The 21,175-nt window shown below is 35.8% G+C and overlaps 2 protein-coding genes across 4 annotated transcripts in view; one reads left to right on the forward strand and one right to left on the reverse strand.

Moving 5' to 3' along the window:
• Positions 1–12,074, forward strand: part of LOC105460210 — a 17,930-nt gene extending 5,856 nt beyond the window's left edge. The window contains exons 4-6 of one of the 2 annotated variants that reach the window (XM_011706649.1): positions 395–509; positions 1,758–1,945; positions 5,300–12,074. In XM_011706649.1, coding sequence (XP_011704951.1) covers positions 395–509; positions 1,758–1,945; positions 5,300–5,454 — 458 coding nt within the window. In that variant the 3' untranslated portion in view covers positions 5,455–12,074. Of the gene's footprint in view, positions 1–394; positions 510–1,757; positions 1,946–5,202 lie in introns of both variants that reach the window. The other variant, XM_011706656.1, reaches the window with a different exon arrangement.
• Positions 12,075–12,259: 185 nt separating this feature from the next.
• On the reverse strand, positions 12,260–14,304 carry LOC105460227 (zinc finger protein 830). 2 transcript variants are annotated; one of them, XM_011706671.1, is made up of 5 exons: positions 14,074–14,304; positions 13,197–13,686; positions 12,780–12,949; positions 12,511–12,662; positions 12,260–12,339 (listed from the first exon to the last, which is right to left on the reverse strand). In XM_011706671.1, the coding sequence occupies exons 1-4, from the start codon at positions 14,175–14,177 to the stop codon at positions 12,521–12,523; spliced, it is 906 nt and encodes a 301-aa protein (XP_011704973.1). In that variant the 5' UTR covers positions 14,178–14,304; the 3' UTR covers positions 12,260–12,339; positions 12,511–12,520. The 2 variants fall into 2 exon arrangements, with proteins under 2 accessions (XP_011704973.1, XP_011704968.1); XM_011706666.1 differs by lacking the exon at positions 12,260–12,339 and having other exon boundaries at positions 12,428–12,662.
• Between the last annotated feature and the right edge of the window lie 6,871 nt (positions 14,305–21,175).

Genomic DNA, 21,175 nt, shown 5'->3' on the forward strand with positions numbered 1-21,175 from the left:
TTAAGAAACAATTTTTTAATTTGTTCCAGATTCAATCCTACGACACTTACACTGCGTGCCGCGGAGGACCTCAAATTTAACCAGGCTCGCGGAAACTGCTCTACCGCCGCCATTTTTCAACTTTTTGCTGCGAAAATTTTTGTTTAAATACTTCAATACATGCTTAAAAACATCCTTGAATATTATTATTTTCTTACCCTTCCTTGCACCGAAAAAAAAATCGTAAAAATACGCTTCTTTTTCACAAGTTACAGTGGGGTAATCCCTTAAGTTCGCGCTTTTGTTCAATAATACGGCGCGCGTTTGACTTTTAATTCCTCTAGGGCACGTAGGATTTAATTTACGAGCTTCTAGTTCCGTGGTCCCAGGTGCAAACCGACGAATCTGTTTTCAGCCGACGTCAAAGAGCCAACCAGTCTCCAGTACATCGATCCGGCGATGATCGGCGTTCTTGTTGGCATGGCACTGATGTTCGTCATCATTTGCGTCGTTCTTAGACTTTTCAGCAAGTAAGCAGAATCAGTTCGTTATAATTTATAATCGCGCGCATCAAAATAACGCGTGCATAGACTTCGATTAAATTTGCAAGTCCTTTTAAATAATAACGCAACTCAATTTCAATAAATCTCATGCATATTCAGTCATAAATAATTAAAACGTTAATTTAAGTTTAATCGTAGGATGGAATTAAAATTGTACCCTAGTGACAACTTTAATTGAAGCTGTCCGGATTTGAATATAGATATTTAGCTCGGATAATTGTTGTTTTATTCGAGGAATTGCAATATTGACGAGTGTTCGGTAAAATAATTGCTTATTTATAAAATATTTTATATAACACCCAGAATAATAACGTTTTTCAAAATATTGTTATATTGGCATTATATTTGGCATTGTGTACGTGTTTTTGTTGGGAATAATTTGCTGGACAGTATTATTTTATGGTATTATTTATCGCGGGGAAATGAGTTTGCATATATAAAACGTTTTAGCGTTTGCAAAATCAATCTCAATTTTACTGTTGCTCAATTATTTGTACATATCTGCTAATATTGTGTTTCCAAAACATTAAATATTACGTTTCATTATCTCTTTTGTAAAAACGATTATAATTATTTGTGCGCAAAATAAAAAAATTATAATTTTCAAAACTAACAAGGGGAAGGCCAGGTCAGTGCATCACGGATCTTGATCCCAATTTTTTTGGTAAAACTAGAGGTAAATTAAAGATATAGTGCATATGTTGCAATTTTTTTTAATACATGTTTTTATTTTTTTTCATTTTTTATTACTGATATAGTAATGTACGACTTTTTTACATAAAAATTTGTATTTTTTCCCAAGCATTATAATCGATGTTGAATGAAAGAAATATATTGCTTTTTATTATTAAATATTGAATTTTATTATTTAAAAATTTATTTTTCGAAAATTCTTACTCGAAAACTAAGGCCCACATTCAATCAAACGCTCGGACACTCGGATCTTTATTTTACCTCTAATTTCATCATAAAAATTGAGATCAGGATCCGTGATGCACTGATCTGGCCTTCCCCTTGTAAAATAAAATTATTACTTACTATTAAAATTAATTGAACTCAAATTTTTGTAAGTCTTACGAAATAAGAACATTTCAAGATATTGGAAAATTTCAAGATTCGCTGCATAAGAATTTAACTATTGGCAGCAAGTGGAAAAGATTATTCACGCCGCGAACAATTGATCTGCTAATTATCTAACGTGATGTGGAATTGCAGGGCTCGCTGGCGAGAGAACCGCACTATCTTTAATACGCCCAACGCGCGACTGATGAACGTTTCGCTGCTGAGAGAGAACAAACTTTTGCACACTCAGGAGAGACGCGGCTCCAGGGCGAGCGTACGAGCTCCGTCGAGGCAACCCTCGATGGCGTCCTTGAGGGCCCACTCGCCGACCGCCTCGCAAGGTGCGAAACACTCTCACCAATCACAGCACAGAATGAGCCGTACGGGTTTTTCATTCACTTACTAAGCAAGCAACTTGTTATATTCAAAGCCCTGTTCAAATAGAGCAAGCGACTCTCTCCTGTCTGTTTCGCGATATTTCCGGTGCAGCCCTGTGAAAATCGATGAGTCCAACTCTAATGATTTGCAAGTTAACTGAGATAACTGAGGAGAAAAATTTTTCATTTAATTCAAGGCACGTGAGCACGCGCCCGCGTGTTTGTGTGTGTGAATGATTATACGAGAGTCGTGATTAAAACATGTATAATTTTATTTTTTAATATTTTTATATCATATTACTACTCGCATTTATATTACTGCTATTTACATATAAGCTGTTATTTATATGTTTTTTCCTGTCTCGAAAATGTTTTATTAGTTTTATACAAAATTGCGTATACTGCATAATTAATTCACTATAAATGCGACGTTTTTCAAATCTCGGATTCGTATTTGCCAAGTTTAATGGTTTTATAATATTAATTACAATATAATATATATGATATAATTACAAAAGGTTTTATTAATTTTCTATTCTATATTCAATTTATTTTGATCATAATTTTGATATGTCTACACATTTACAGAATTTACAATCAATTAATAATATAGAACTTTAATATACCAAGAATATAAAATTATATGGTGCTCATTTATATTTTCAATATTTTGAATCTTATAGTTACAATTACATTGATTTTTTTTTACTTAAAAATTATTTGGTATTAAAAGTTAATTTACATACTTTTTAAAGATATTTTTCCTTTCCGGAAGCTTTGTCAAATTTCGAATTTTTCAAAAGATTGATGATTGGCAAGCCATGTTATAGTAATTTGCATAGTAAACTTGTAATGTACGTAAAAGCAAATTTGCATATTATTTTCCCTCGACTTAATCAAGTTTCTACTACCGAAGGGATTAGGATTCCCCGAACACGTTTATAGATAATGATTGCGTGGCTCGTATGTGATCACGTAATTTGATTAGATTGCATAAGCATCACATAAGTACTCCATCATACTCGATCTACGAGGATTTCGTTTGAAAGACAGGACTTGGAGTGCATCGATTTTCACAGGACTGCGTATGTATGTTATACATACAAGTATCCATATTTAAGGGTGACTATTTACCTACCTGTCTACTTTTATGTAGAAGAGCTCTTTTTACGCTCCTTATGGTGCAGAATCTTCTTGTACTTTACGCATGTACAGCCGCCTGCCAAGAGGGTAGCTAGATCAAATCGAGGAGTTATTCTTTTGCCACCGTTGAGTTGTCCTTCCGCAGTAACATTTTTAACATTGTTGTTTCAGTTACAATCAATTTTTAAAACAAACTTTTCAGTTGTACAAATAATATCCGAATTATTACATATTGTGCATAATATATATATGTATATATATGTATATCGTCATTTATTCTTTAAATTAAATTCGCGTTACGTGACTAGCAATGATAACTATATGAATGATATATACATATACAACTATATTCAGTATAATTTCATATTCATGCAGTTTATTAATTTGATTTCAAGTTTAAGTTGGCACAAGCGATTTACTTTGATTTATTCAAGTAATCGTCAGGATATATTTTCTAATGAACTTAACTCTCTTTGCAGTCAACTTTAAAGTAGTTGTCCTTAAAAAGATCTCAACTGTAACCATCGTTTTTGATCTGTTCTATTGACTGAGGCGCTCTGTTGTAAAAATTCTTCCGATGCGACATGATTTCTTAAGAGGGCAAATCTAATTTTGTTTCCTGGCAATTTCATTTCTACATGCGATCTGTTTTGCAAAAAATAAATCAAACACAAGTATACGAATAAATAGACTAAAAGTCTACAATCTTATACAATTTAGTGTTACGCACGCCCTATTGAGGACACGTCGCAACTTCAGTTTAGTAACTTGTGAGTTATATACTAGAGAAAGTTTCTTGTAAGCATATAGTTTATATTGAAATTTGAGAATATAGTTGCTTGCTATAGTAAAATATCGTTGTTTGCATCTGCACGATAATTCGTTCATAGAGACATCGCACATTCATCGATAGTAACTACATAGAGAAACATTTGAATAAAAAGAAGCATAGATACATACAATATCACAAGAGGGAATAGAGAAACATATTTTGAAATAAATAATTAAATAATTATTAAATAAAATAATTAAATAATTTTAAAATGTTATCGTATTTACTTTTTATAATATTGTTATACATTGCGTTGATTATAAGAGAAATTGAAAAAGGTTGTCTTTTTTAATTGGGTTTATGCGCATTTATTGAAAAAAATTCTCTTATTTCCTCTAACGAGAAGTAAAGAAATAACATGGTAATATTAATAAACTGTCCAAATTTTGATTCGTGCAAAAGAGCACTTACATTCGTGTGTTGACGTTTTTGCACAAAGTTCATAAAGTTCATACTAATGCATTGAGGCATAATCATTAAACTTGCAATAATCTCATTAAATTCAAGAAATCATTAGACTTGTCAATTTAAGTTCAAATAGTAAGATTAAAGGAGCCTTTTTTCATTTTATATTCAGACATTGAAGATTATTTACTTTTCAGATAGAATTAGCTATTTAGCTAATTAAAATAATGCAGAGTTTATCTAATTAGAGTTAGGTTTAATTAAAATAATGTACAGTACGAGATTAAACTTCTCCGTAAAATTCTTCATACAGTTTCAATCAATTGTACATAAATTACTGTATTATAGGAACAAATTGCTAGTTCTTGATTGCTAGTTATTGTTTTAGTGCTTAAACCGAAACATTGATTTATGAAGTTTGATAATAATTTACAGCGCTCAAAATTGTACAATAAATGTGTTTTTTGAAGAAATTAATTAATAAAATTAGTATCTGTAGATTTTTGTGAGAAAGGAAACGTTTCATTTATAACGAAAGATTTCATAAACCGCATTTTTGCCTTTCGAGCGTCGAGGCTCCTTTTTTCGCTGTAAAAAAATCATGTAGCATGCTTCATATTATTATACCATGCCGCATACCCACACACACACACACTGACACACATACACACACTGACAACCTGACTACTGATACACATACACACACACACACACACACACACACACACACACACACACACACACCCACACACACATGCGCACACGCATTCAGACACATGCATTCACCCGACGTTGTGACGATTGACTACTTTGCTCTGACTAATGCATTTCTTCCGCGCAGGTCTTCATGCTTAAAGTTATTCTGGCTTTTCGTGTCGTGCTGCCGCTCTGTCGTGCCAAAGCACGCGATACTTTAGCAAGAAAATCTCTGTCGCCAGGGTCACGCACAGGATCGCGACGTGGGAGCCGCAACAGCAGCGGGAACGCCTCGGCCGCCTCGGTGAAATCGAACAAATCTCCGAATCATACGAACAACGTCGCCGACCCGCTCCTGGAGAACGTCACCGTTGAGATTCCCGACGCGAAGGCATAAGACCGCCTCTAGCACAAACGATCCGATCGACACAGAGCACACATTCCCGTTTGTCACTAATAGTCCCGCGTAGATTAACGCGCGGCACTATACATCGCATAGATCGCCGTCCGTATACAAATAAATCTTCAACCCGCGTGTATAAATTGACTCGCTCGGTCTCCACGTTTCCGTTTCAACGGCAGAGGAACGAAAATGTAACGTTCGATAATGCAAATATCATTGGTAAATACTTCGCCTATAGATAAATCGCGACGAAATACCGACGACTCGAGCCCGCCGTCGAGGTCGAAATATAAATTATCAGTAATTGGGATCGCCTAAGTACCACTCTTTAACAGTAGCAGGAGAACCATCCAGTTAGATTAATTGCGCGGAGACTTCTCAGCGTGTCTCTCCCTCTCTTTATAATTCGATATTCTACGTATCTATTGTAATAGAACGTAATTGAATGATGTTAAGAACATTGATTTTTATTTAACTCTCTTATTTGCTGATAGAATGTTAAATCGGAAAGCTCAGAAATAGAAAAGAGACACATAGTTCATTACAAAATACACTCTCAGTAATGAAACGCCTATTATGCTAGTTTTAGCGGTAACAGCTGTGAAGAAAATTGGACGATTAGTGCTCGTATAATAACAAAAGAAAATTTGAATTAATTGTTCGTATTAGTTCGACGGAATGTTAACGAGTCGTTTTGAGAACAGAATTGTTTAACAAAAAAAAAATTGATTCGCACACGATTCGTACACGCGACTCAATTTACATTTAAATTGTAAAACGTTGTAGAAGATACTTTTCGAGAGAGACTCTGAAGAACGTTACTAAAAAGAGGAAAAAATAGTCGGTATAGTGCTTAAAGTTGAAAGAGATGGAAATCATCATATCTCTTTATACTGTGACAACGTAATTCTGTTGCTCGTCTAACTATATAAATGCGGTTTCTCGACCGTACGCTTCGTGACAGCAGTTTCAATCGTTTTCAGATACCAAAGCGCACCAACGTGAAAATTGCGGCGGTGGACAATTATATCGAAACACACCTGTAACGCGAACGCCTTTCGGACCAAGCGACTTTAGTACCGCATTCGATTGTTTTATTTTAACGGGAGTGCACGCAATGTATGTCACAACGTAATTGGCATCATTTGCGTGTCCAATGTATGTACATCAGAATTGTATAGAGAATGATACACGTACTCGCAGAATATCTCGCGAGGGAGACATGGAAAGAAAACGTATACAGTAACACGGTCCGTTAATGAAATTGAAAAACTGAAGAATTGCGATTGCGATTGACTGTAAATTTTCGGTCCATATGCGGCAGCCATTTTCCCGTTATTATTAAGAGAAAAGTATAAGCAAGCAGAATATGAAGCGATGATAGTTTTCTTCGGCTAACCAGTCGGACTCACAGTATATAGATCACATTAGCGATTGAAGCGAGGACAAGTCATTCACAGTGTCGATGCTCCGATGATCGAATGTTATACGATCAGACGCGCATGCCTTTTCCCTGAAAGTTTTATTTCGATGTGTGACGCCGCGGCATCGAGACGCGGCAGGACGACGGTCGCGGGATCAAACAAATTAGTCCTCTACATCGAAGGCGACGCTGCGGCTCGATTGGCTCGCGACAAGCCAACGCGAAAGGGACCAGAGGAGAGCGCGACGCACGCGTTTTCGCGGAGGTTGCGAAGGTTGAGGGTTGCGAGGTGCGTCGCCGGATTCGCGCTAAGACGGTGCCACGCGGCGGTGATTAGGAGTTCTTGACGAATATTAAGCCACATATACAATCATAAGCGTAGCACTGAATGATAATCGCATCAATTAAATGTAATCAGCACGAGTAGACGACATTTCCTTGAGGTGCGCACAGATCTCTCATTAGAACGGAGAAAGGTAGTGCTTGAGAATAAAAGTTTTCTCTTAGAAAAATCTTTTCAAGTTCGAAAGTTTTTCTCGCCTATTTTGGAGAGTTTATTATAATATCCACATTAAATATTGGCGGAGAAAGCTAGGATACGTTAGAAAATTTGAAGGAAAAACATGAATAAGAGAAAGAGAAGAAAGAAAAAAAGTTCCTTTTAAACAAGTGTATCTTATTGTAAAGATATATGTATTATCATCAGAAAAATCGGAGAAATTGCAAGATTCAGAAAGATCTCTAAGGAATTTTAGAGAAACTTTACTCGAGGAACTTTATTCAAATAAAAAATTTTCCGTCTCTTTTGAAAACTTGTAGCTTGTCGTTTTACGGCATCTGATAGAAGTATAAAGCACTGCAAGTATTTATATCAAATTAAACGGGCGACTAAAATAGAATGACCAATAAACACGTATATTTCTAGTTCGTTTCATATATATATATATGTATTGCGATGACATTTTGGCATTTAGAATCAATATTCTAACGGGACAGAATCGTCTATCTTCTCGCAGCCAAACTTATCGCTAACGCCGAGCTCGAGAGCAATTAAATATACAACCAGAATTCGACATTCACGTTCGTGTATTGATAAATAGATTTGATTCATTCAACATGAAAATGGAAATGTACGTCGAGCTCGATGTTGACGCCGACAACAGCAACGACTAGCGGAAGTTTACGGTTTTCTCCTCATTGGTGACGAGAAGCAAGAGGAAGAGAGGTTGGAGAGATAGAAAATATATATTAAGAGATACATAATTCTTTAAAGTAAAGAGAGGCATCAAAAGCTGAATCTAGTTTGTAGCGGTCCAAAGAAATACGCATATAATCCACAAGAAGTTTTAAGATTTAGAGTAAGTATTTTAGGATCATATTTGGGAACGTTGCTAATTATATCATAAGCTTTGTCGTTTAAATTGTCGCTATTATTGCCACCTACAACTCCTCTCTTTTCGGCGTTTCATCTCGTCAGATTTCGCCCACGCGACGCATCTCGATCGCTAGAAAAATATTTTTAGCTCGCTTCGTTGAAAAAAAAACACACAACATTGTATTTTACCATTGGCGAATGTTGCGTGTGCACATGTCAGGTCCAATGGAAATCCGTTAAACTCTTGTATGTCCGGCGTTATACGTGGAAAAAAGAATCTCTTTTCGTAGAGCGACCAAAAAGCGCGGTTACACACGACTTTATATGAATATCTCATTGTTAATCGCACAAGAGTATAATATACTCGGTATCTCGAAAGCTTGCAATGTCCGTACGCGATAGAATTGTGAGGGCAGATGAGCGATCGTAGCCCAGTACGATTGTATCTCAACAATTTAGTGCCTGCGCTGTCGCGTTCCTAGAGATAGATCTAAATTTATCGACCATTTATTACGAGTACAGAATATATACATATATATATATATATAAATAAAAAATATATATATATACATTTACACGCACGTATCGTGCGAGAGAGAATCTATAAAAGATATTGATAAATGCGTATATACTATATATACACGATTATTCATGAAAGCTTGGCACTATCTGCACTATCTGTAGATTACTTCTGTAACGCCTAGCAACTGTCTCCACTCTGTGATCCGTGTGCAATACGTAACTGCGATTATTCTCGCGGGCATTATTGTGATTATTAATTGTTACCGTCACTATATAGATATATATTACTATCACTATTATTATTATTATTATTATTATTATTATTGTCATTATTATAGTTGCTGTCGCTGTTATAAATTGCTCTCACGAGCGTCAAGCAAAAAAAAAAACGACTCGCTTAGGGTATTTGTCATCCCGCACCTGACATCGTCCGCGTTTAAATTCGTCACTATCGTGGCATACATGATCCTACGGACCATCCGGTGAATTTTCGAATTCGCGCGCGGATGGTGGGTAGTATACTTTTAACGGGACTCCATAACTGCAGGGATGCGTGCGTGTGTGTATGTGAGCTGAATGATCAGAATTTATATAATTGCAAATAAGAATTTAGGGCGTAAGTGATTTTAATCAGTCGAATCAGTTCGGCGTCACCGTCGAGAAATCGAGACGATCCAGAAACGAAATTCGGGGAAGGTTTCTGTTTCCGGGATCGCGCGATTTCGAGTCGCGACGTCCTTCTTCTAGAGTATTATATAGTAAGGTTAACGAGAGTTAATATGAGCACACTTATACACGAACATATACGATCTATCGATCGCGCAAACTAATCTGCACGAAATCTAGATGGATTTCTCGAGCTTCAGAATAATTTTATCTATAGGATAGTTTGAGATGCTTCGACGAGAGATGCGGATATGATATTCTAAGTACCTAAATATTTCAATCCGATATATCACTTATCAAGAGTATATATATTCGCGAGCAAGTTCGCGCACAGATCTTTTTCTCCACCCTTAAAACAGAGGAAAGAAATATATAAGTAGAAAAGGATGAAAAAGATGGAGCAAAACGGAACAAGCAGAGTGCCTATTCTTTATCTTGAAAACGCTCGCTCACTTTTGTAAGTCTCTAACTCTAACAAGTAAGGAACTAAGTAACATTTTTTGCACACTCTACTCTACTCCTATCTCGACGGAAGCTCGATGACAACAAAGATGAAAACGACATTTTTCTAGTGGTAGATACTTTGTAATGTCGTAAGTGATTTTTTTCCTTGTTTGCGACGGATCGATTTAATTCGATGATAGACGAATAACATGTAATTACGACGTTCTCTTGTTAAGTAATTTCCTTTTATACACGGCGTGTCTCGAAGTGTATAAACAAATATAGTTTTGACTTTATCAACTCCCAAGCATTGTTAAATTCGTTAAACAATATGTAAACGGGAGATTAGACTCTATAGTGGGTTTGCGGTATGCATCTAAAAAGTGTTTTGCATTGCGCATTATATCGCGTGCCAAACCGATTCCACTTCGCTATCATTAATCGATATACGGAATTAATATATATATGTAACTGCCGGAGGCAGTCACGCTCTTTTCAACGACCAAATTAATCGCAATGACGACTGTAGAGTAGAAGTCGAGATTTTCTTGATATCGTAAAACGAGAAATAGATAATGTGTAGACACGAATAATACAAGGAGGAATGGTGCCGTGATCCAAATATGGGGAAGTGTTTGGATCACCGTCCGCGTTCCAAAAAAAAAGAAAAAAAATGTTTCACCGAAAGGATCGAACGCGAAGAAAATTTTAAAACGTAAACTATGCAAATAATCTATTACATTGTTCATTGACCAATTGTATAGTCGCGATTAGAGAAAAATTATCGACTATCATAGAAAAAATGAAGAATTAGTTTCTAACTAGGCAATGCAAAGCTTGGACAATTTCAGAATAAGATACCTCTATTTGATATCGATTAGTTTCGATCTAGTATCCCACGGATGTTCGGAAAGACGCCGATGTGCGTCAGAGATCCCGAAATTACAGACGATCACCGTCAATGATCTCCGTTTCTGCGGGAAACGGCGACGGATAATCGATGCATTTGGTACAAACGCCAATCATTTTCGACGACGAGCACGCGAGTGCGCGATCGTATTTTTTAACGATCTCACAAAAAAAAAACGATTCTTCATCGAGCGCAATGCGAGTAACTGTATAATTTATCTTACGGATTTTTGCGTATCTTCGAACACAGCACGAATATTGTATCACCCAAAAATCGTACTTCTACTTTAATACACAGTAAATGTTAATTGCCGCGCGACATATTGTATCTTGTAAGCCGATGAAGTAAGTTGTTTCTTCTATGTAACCAGCGAGATAAGATTTAATCTAAGCGCTAAAACTGCTTGCTCTCAAGAGTACTATGCGGTGTGTACGTGGTATTAATACTCTATTATTAAGCTTTTTGCGAATTGCTAAAGTTCGTCATAATATATATTATACATATATATATCTTTGAACTCTATGCTTGCGTTTATTATTATCCACAAGATAGATAGAACTACTTCTGTCTGTCTTACCGTTGCTCGAGTAGCAAATCGTCAACGGTACTCACGACACATTGTGATCTGATCATAGGGTATAAATTTTCAACAATACGCGTTCAAAATAATAAAAAGCAAGAATATATACATATATATATATATATATATGTATATATGTATGTATATGTATATAAACTTGCATCAATGACGCGTAGATCACTTCGATCTGAGCGCAAATGCTGATTTATGCGACGAATAAGTTTATGAATAAGCTCTATATATGTTACAATGCTAATTACATTAATAGTCTCTAAGGATATGAAGTGACGGTTTTTAGAACAACCGAAACTCCCAAGGAACTCTCACTTGCATTGTAGGTATCATCGAAAAATTGATACCAGAGATAATTTGAAAGCGCGATAGCGTCGATAGCATATTTAGAAGACACGGTATGAAATTGGGTGCGGGTAAAATATAACGCGAGTCCCTCTTTCTCCAATTTTCAATATTTTATAAAAGGTCCGGTATGTGCAAAAATAAAGATAAATATCGTCAAATTACGTGATCTATATACATATATACGTCGTAATTACCTGTACTAACTTTATTGTAGCGGCTTAGCGTACCTCGTAATCTTTATATCATATACTTTTCATATTATATAGCTTACGACGATCAATGAATCTATAACAAATGTATCTAAAAACTTAATTATATATTCTGACTCTTCAAATTCGTTTTAATAAAATCTTAATACACTGTACAACTTGTATTAATTTAATTTTTCTTTTTAACCATTTTTAGTTACCTGGTAGAGATGGCAAGATTTAAAAATATTGAGATCAGATAAGATGTAAAAAATAAAATCTAGCTATAAAATTAGGAAAATATTAATTATAATAAATAATAAACGATTAATTTGCTTCTTTTCAAATAAAAAATATATTATAGGTGTTGATATTCTTTGAATCACTTTTGTGCATATAATGCACCTGCGTCTGTTCGAAATATAGAAATACGCAGTATTTATTATCTCTATTAGAATTCATTTACGATAAGGAGAGGGATGCATTAAATGCAAACTAATTAAGAAAAAAACTGATCACTTTATACAAATAGTTCTTCGGCTAAAAAGGATAAAGAAAAATATTTACAAAATTGTTACATACATAAAATTTTTCATTTATACGAATTCTTTGCTCGCCAATCCAGAAACTCGTCAAACTCGGCTTCGTCACCGCTTGATGCACCATCATCGATATTTTCCTGCTTTCTATCGGTTCCTTGGACTTGTTCCATACGCTTTGCGAGATCCATTACCCTTTTATAGAAAGTAATTTACAATTGCTATATTTTCTTATACAACATACGCAGACACACATATATATATACATTTAAAATATTTTTCAAATATGAATTATATTAAAAATGTATTTACCTAGACCAATGCCTAATTTGTTCCTCAATTTCGTCCAATTGCCTTTCTGTTGTGGCTTCCTCCTGATCATCAGCTATAATCTGTGCAGATTGCGCAGTCTCTTCCTTAATTTCTTTTTGAAATTTCTCCCATTCTTCTTCAATAGGATCTTTGTATTCAACGTTACGAACCTGAAAACAATAAAATAATTAGATATAGAAATGAAGTATAAACACTTTATACAAGATAAGTTCAATGTTACCGTACTTCAAACGTATAATACTTGGTACAATTCTCTCTCTTCTAAATTGTATACTTTAATTATCTCTTTTTATTTTCATTGATGTTGTATTTGTATTCAGGATTTATTATATAATTTTTTTATTTTTTAAATATAAAATTTAGTAATGCTATAGTTTATCTTTACATCAATCTTACCTTAGCATCCATTACTGGGTCGTCAAAAAACCCCTCTGGAAGAGTAGCTAGATTCGTATCCTTTACTTTTTCTTTTTCTTTCTCTTTTTCCTCCTCCTCCACATGTTGTGTATCCATAGTATGAACTGTGCTGTCTCTCTCTTTGCTCTCTAACTTTTGCATTAGGGCAGACGCACCGTTAACTTGCTTCAAATTATCATCAAAAAAATCTGCTGGTAAATTTGATTTGGCTTGTACTACGGACTGGCTGGAGTTTTTCAATATTCCTTTTATCTTTTTATTCACGGAGGTGTTTTGTGATGGAGAAGGTGGTCTTTTGAATGTTTGAACATTAGGCGTCATTACAGGGCTTTCTGGTTCCAGTTTAGTCTTCTTCGCTAACGCAACATTATCCTTGTGCGCCTTGGAATTCAAGTGAACAGGCCAAACTGTTTCACTCCGCACAACTGACTTGCATAACACGCACATAAGCTGTCCTGAATCTGTGTACGTATTTATCAGTTAAGGATGTCTTCAAGATCAATTATGTCACAAGAATTAAATTATACTGACAACACAATTATAACAAAATATACTTATAAAATAATAGTAAAATATGCATCTGTCAATGTATCTCACTTTATAATCGTGTCAATTTAGTTTTATGATCATATTATTCATGATTGTCAAAGTGCTATAATATGCTATTTAGAGTAAAGTTTTAAAAATTCAATAAATGAAATTTAGATCTAATAAAAGTAGTTTATAATAACAGCTACTAACAATGCATTTTTGACTAATTTTTTAATATAATAATAATATGATCACTTTGAAGTGTGAGAAACGTATGTTAACCTCAAATTGTGCTACAAGAAATATATACATTTAAAAAGGATATTTTGCCAACGGTGAATCGATCTTCTTAACTACACCGAATTTCTTCTTGTGTTCACTCATCGCCTTACGCAGATCATCCTGCGTTAGTTTCCTTTTTAAGGACATTTTCACTCGATTAAATCACCACTGTATAACGAGACGCAACGAATGACTTATAGGTTATGTTTTGATCGCGTTTCGATGTCTTATACCATTGTGAAAGCTACCACAGAGTGCCAGACAGTACCCTGTGCTATAGACACCGCAGACCGCAGTTCCTTATTTAGCTAAAAACAGTAGCGGATCCAAAGAGTTGTTCTGGGGGGGGGGGGGGGAGAGGGCGGAATGACGAAATGTGAATATTTATTATTGTCGTTTATGTTATTTTTAATATTTTTTATTATTTAAAAAAAATTGAGTGAACATTATTTAGTCTCGAATAATCTCTGATAATTTTTTTCTCAATTCATTTTAAATTGACTTTTTCAAATATACGAAATTTGTTTGGAGAGTTCTAGGGAGGGCGATCGCGTCCTCCGCCTCCCTTGTATCCGCCACTGGTTAAAAAGTGTATTACAAAAGTTTAATCTGATGTATTTAATTACTAAAACAGTTTTATGAACATTATCAATTATTAAAACTGCAGTTTCATGAACATTATTAAATTAAACGATTAATATCCGTGGACTGACAATAGAAATCGAAAGTGATTAAATTGACATTTTTTGAAAATTATTAATAAGATTAATTATATTATAATAATAAAAGAAATGTAACAAAATACTTAACAGATTTCCGTGAATCAAAGTTGATTTGTAAATTTTTATTTAACAATAGCGACCGTTTTTATGTAATTTTTTTACAACTAGATTATTTTTTATTTTTTTTATAAGGTATTCATTCTGTTTGTAGAAAATCGATATTAGATGGTTCAATATAGTATATGCATGGAAACGTTTGGTTTTGTTAAACAATGTTTTTTATATTATTAATATACCATATTGTAATTATCTTTAACACTGTGCAATGCTTGCATTTGCCATATACTATGTTTCGTTAAATTTTTCGTCTCTGAATCATTGAGATACTTAATTATAATAATTTTTAAATTTTTAAATTGTATGAATTAATTATTGTTTGCAACAACATAATATATTAATATATAACTCTACATATGAATTATTCTATGACCTGTATCTGTGCATGCTTATAATGATGCACATATTATATACATTTCATATTTGATTATGTTATATATACATTCATATATCTTAATTGTATCTGAAAAATAATATTCACTTAAATACTTTTTAGTTTATTTTTTATATATTATATCTCATACATCTTAAAAATAATGCGCTATAAAATCGAATTTTACAATTCCACTTTCTTTATTTTTCCTAAAAATTTCTAGTAAATGAAATTGTGGATTTTCTAATCAGCAAACAATGGTTTTTAAATATTTAGTTAATATTATAATAATTAATAATATTTAAAAATATTTTACTTAAATATTTATTTAATATCATATAATATTAATTAGATAAATATTTAAAAAATATTGTTTGCTAGTTGGGTGTGATTAACTTTACGTTTGTTTGTTAATTAATATTATTTTCAGGTTAATCCTTTAAAAAAATTGTCTTGATAGTGCATTGCATACCGCTGACTTGAATATCATAATTCTAAAAATCTATTTTGCAATCGTTGGGATTGAGCTGCTCTTCTAACGAATTTTAGCAATCTCCGTACTTATTCCAGATATATAATACATACCATATATATATATATATATATATGGTATGTATTATATATCTGGAATAAGTACGGAGATTGCTAAAATTCGTTAGAAGAGCAGCTCAATCCCAACGATTGCGAGTCGAGTATAGTCAAATCTATCGAAAATAGATTTCGAAGTGTTTGCAAATCTTGTAACAGAAATATAACAAAATGTGAGCAGATTGACTGCAGAATTATTTCATAGTTATATCATTTCATAGTTTCAGTTAAATAGTACATTCCATTTTGTTAAATTATGTCGACAGGTTCTACTGTTGATATAACACAAGCTTAATGCGGCCGTGGTTGTAATGTCAATATTCTGCCGCAATATTCTGCTCGAATCGAATGATAAACTGTTAACATATACTTATGCTGCCAAAACATTTTGCTTATTAGGTATTGTAGTGTAGTAGTGCGTATAATATGGTTCGTAGAATCTGTAACAAGAAGATAACATAAGAGAACTCCAGTTTTCACAAAGATGACTATTTTATAATATGACTATTATGCATTTCTCAACAAAATTAAAGTATCATTTACTCTACCCTCCAAAAATAGGCAAAATTCAAGAGAGTGTAACTTCGTCAAAAATGATTGTATCGAGATGTTCAAAAAAGCATTTTACAGCTTGAAATCTCTACTTTTTAAACCGACATTTTAGAATACGTTGGTATTGATCTTTCATGGAATTACACGAATAGTAAAGGAGACCCGATGAATCTCAAAATTTTTTACGAAATTTGACAAGTTTCATGGTGCGAATTAAAAATTGCATTCAAATGCAGTTTACAGCTTTCGAAAGAGTGAATTTTTACCTTTAATTTCTTTTTTTGTTGAGCGTAATAAGATTTTTTTTCACCGAGTTATTCAACATTAAAGCAAAAAGGACCATTTTCGCTTCAATGTTGAATAACTCAATGAAAAAAAATCGTATAACGCTCAATAAAAAAGGAAATTAAAGATAAAAATTCACTCTTTCGAAAGCTGTAAACTGCATTTGTATGCGATTTTTAATTCGCGCCATGGAACTTGTCAAATTAGTTCGTAAAAAATTTTGAGATTCATCGGGTCTCCTTTTCTATCCGTGTAATTCCATGAAAGATCAGTAGCATCGTTTTCTAAACTGTCAATTTGAGAAGTAGAGATTTCAAGTTGTAAAATGCTTTTTTGAACATCTCGATACGATCATTTTTGACAAAGTTGAATTTTGCCTATTTTTGGAGGATAAAGTAATGCTTTAATTTTGTTGAGAAATGTATATTAGAAAGGAATATTCAAAATAAAGAGAGATAAAATAGAGCAGTTCTGCTATAACGCTAGTTTCTGTATTTTTGTTAAATATTATCCAGAAAACAAAATCTAAAATCTACACATAAGACATTTTTTAATCCTTTATAGACAACTTCATTTTAGATAATTCTTGCAGAAGATATTTAGAAAACATCTTAAAGATGTCTTATAGATCAATTTAAAATTTTATGTTATTTGGAATAATGCGAAAAAAAATTATAAATCCATAGTTCGCGTCTATTCCCAGAGAGGTCTCTATGGCCTTCACGTCATTCCTAAATGCAAATTGAAATTCTACGGCGTTTACTATCACGCGCCAGTTGCAAACATTTGAATTGCTGTGCACGTATTTGAAACTTGCAGGAATTGGGACAACAAATAAACTGCGTTTCGACACGATAAACTTTGGATCTCAGAAATGATGGCGCTTAGTTCGAACCATGGCCACAATCGAAAGCTTGCGTGCATTGTACAGAAATAGTTACGCGAATTATCGCTGTCAAAGTACGATCTAACCATCGATCCCAAGTGATTAAATTTATATGGCTCGTGAGCCTCAAAACGGATCTTTCGTCGTGATTGCGAAGCGAAAGCGTGTTCGGATATCGAACAAGCGTCGCTTAGCGACATTTATATACGTTTAGATTCATATTACGTGTCGTATGATATTTCGTGTAGAGAAATATTTGAAGTTGTTGGAAATAATTTTACAACACTGCAGTGTACGACTTTGAATGTGCAATTTTTGACATTTCTCGCGTCTGTAGTATGAAAGATATTCAAATTGTATTTGAATATTCATATAGATTTTCCTGTTTGTATTGTTTTTAATTTTGACATGTTATTGTTACGTTATAAATTTTTATATTAATTTTTTATTACATGTCATTGATAATAATTTTTGCTGAATTGAACGTCAATTAACATTTTCCACATTTGGAATTACATAATGTATCGTGGACTTGCGCGCGACTTGACGCGCGTATTATTCAAATGTGCCGAAGAGCATAAACAATTCGGCGGATGGAAATAATCATCATCTTTCGATCGTAAGGGCGCTCGCTCGAACGGGGGGTGCGTGCCCGAGCGAAACGGAAAAAGTCGCGGCAAAAGCGGCAAGAGCGATTATCGGGTATAGAGCCGGGGGATACGAATCGAACGTCGTCGGAACGTCGGCAGGTGCCACGACGAGAGGGTTGTTTGCGCGGCGGCGGGGGGGCGCGCGCGGGAGCTTACGAGGAGCGAGTGACGTCACGTGGCGGCCGGCGGACCAATCCGGCGCGAGCATTCTACTCCTGTCAGCCAGTCGGTTTTCCGGCTGCTATACCAGGCGGACGCCATATTGCCCGTGGCCGAGTGGTGGCGGCGGCCGCCTGTGTGTGTTTATATCGTCGTTACGCGGTTTCCGCACGTTTTCGCACGCCGTGTGGACCGTCGCGCCGCGGATTCCCGTCGCTGACGTTACGAAGCGGGTGCGCGCGTCCGCAGAACGTGCGCGAAACGGACGGCCGTTCGGTTGATCGCGACAACAAACAGTGCGCGCGGCATCCCGTCGTGTGTCGTGGATTCTCCTCGCGCGGTGATACTACGCGGACCCTCGCGAAGCGGTTGTCCCGGGCGTAACGTGGAAAGTGACAGATCGCGGCGGGCAGTCGTGTCTCGTCGTTACGCGCGTTACACTCTATCGCCGTCTCTGTCTCCGTCTGTCTCTCTTTGCCTCCTTCTCTCTCTTTCTTACCCGTCGTTGCTCCGTATTGGACCGTTCCGGAGCACCGACAGCTCCGCGTCTGGAAATCGCCGTGTTCTCATCGTCTCTCGTCACCCCCTGCGAAGACTTCCACCCGAGAAGGATGCCAGTGCGTAAACAAGGTGGTAAGCTCGTATATGTCTTACGAACTTTTAATTGTCTGACTCCTCGATTTGGAGCAAAATTGTCGCGGAGTCGCGTGGGAGGGGCGAGCTTGCGGATCGCGCGGGTCACTCGGTCAACTGTCATTCAGAGACGGATCGCATGCAACTCTCTCTCCTCTCCTTTCCGTCTCCGCCGCTTCCTCCCTGTCGCTATCCCGTTGCTTCGATATATCGAATACCGTGTCATCTTGCAATTTACGAGCGAAAGAGAGGAAGTGCATCATGGTGCGCGCGTGTTAACGGGGGTGGTCAGGTGTTCAGGTCGCCGATCGTCGCTCAGTCGCTGCGTGTCACCCCCTCGCGACCTTGAATTCGCATCGCATCGCGGTGGATCGACGTTCGGGAAGTGACGTATTTGACGAGCGTGCCCTTCGCTCGATCGGTCCCGATGGCCGCGCGAAACTCGCATTTGCGGGGCATTGGCCACGTGTAACGAACTTGCGACCCTTTTTCGGAACGAGGGCTTTTAAAGAGGATAGCACGCTCGAGGTCTTGCAGTCCTGCCCTCGTTATCCTTACGCGTCGCGTATAAATTTCAATGATACGGGAAAATTTCACGGTAAAATTGTCGCTACACACATTTCTCGCTCCGATCGTACATACGTGCGTAAAATGTAAACCGTGTTTCCGAAATTTACAAAAGTGTACAAAAAATTTGCGAAAGTGCAAAATCGAATCATGAACTACGCGTCACGTGGTAACCGAAATTATTGTATCTTGCGTGATTCGAATAAAAAAGAGATATGTTACAAAAATCATTTCTTATAGAAGAAAACGTTCTTTTATTTAAATATATCTCATTAATTTTATAAATAATGATTCTGTTTCTCTCTTTTTCTCTCCCTCTTTCTCTTTCATTAATATTATAATTTACTCTCGTATTTAATAATATATAATTTAAAGTTTAAATAATATAATATATATAAATAATATAATATATATTATTTAAACGAATAAATATTTAAGTGATTAAATAATATAATATATAATTTATAAAGTATAAGAATACCCAAATTTACTCTGTTAATTTTAATCTTATTAGTTCCTTTTCATTTTGTGAGGAAATTAAATTCTTCTCAATAAGTACAATCGCACTTCAAACAAAATATAGCTCATCGATCTTACAATTACGTTCAATTTAATTTTTCTTTTCAAGGTTTCACGAAGCTTTACGAAAGTTAGCCGTTATTGGTATCTTAAATATATCTAGACAATAAATTCATTTTGTTTATCTTTCTTATCCTCTCTTTATTGAAGGCGTTCTGCGAGAAAAAGTGAAAATTTATCAACAACTGCACATGATCGCGTCTCACGCTAAGTATAGCCCATCAATCTCGAACTTCCCTCAATTTTTATCTTCGGGATTACACAAGCAGTACACAAAAAAGTTAATCGTATTCTTTTCATGTCGTTTGCACAATTTTCGTGCGTGAATCGGAAGGGACGATATCGGAAAGCTCGATATCGTGGAACTCTTCTTCGAGACGAGAGATTCGCGATTCTTCTCGTGATGCGAGCCAGTTGGCTGGCGGCGTATTGCAATAATCGCCGCGTCGCGGTCGTCATCGTCGTCGCCGTCGTCGCGGCATATAAGCCGCCGCTCGTTGCTTGAACGGAGGCCAAGAAAACGCAATAATTTCGGCTCTAAGCGAGGCTCCCTTGCCCACGGTAATGCCGACGTGTAACTCTCACGGCCATGGGCTCGGTCACTACCAGGCACGTATACCGACGATTCCGTTCTCGAAATTGCCTCGTCGCTCCCTCGCGGTCGCCTCGCTTTTCGACGACGGCGGTATTTTAGCGGGCGCTCTCTCGAGCGTCAACCTTGCTCCACAATCGAGCGAGGGATTTCATTCCCGTCAGTCCCGAGCCCATCGACATGTAATAAAGCACACTTTGTTTATTATGCGCGATCAATCACAGAGGGTAACATTGATTACGGCGTTCTACGTTACGGCGTCTTCTCGGCTACTTGCAGATCTTTATATTTTATGCCTTCGTAATCTGTGTAGGGGAGAGTTGCCAAATGCGTACCGATCTCATAAAGCGTACCTCTTCAATATTTTATAGTTCCACTTAATAGAAGCAACATTTAGTAACAAAAATATGAAGTAAATAAGAAATGTGTAAGATAGACAAAA

This window comes from Wasmannia auropunctata, unplaced genomic scaffold (genome assembly GCF_000956235.1).
Source record: "Wasmannia auropunctata unplaced genomic scaffold, wasmannia.A_1.0 LD336101.1, whole genome shotgun sequence".
NCBI lineage: Eukaryota > Metazoa > Arthropoda > Insecta > Hymenoptera > Formicidae > Wasmannia > Wasmannia auropunctata.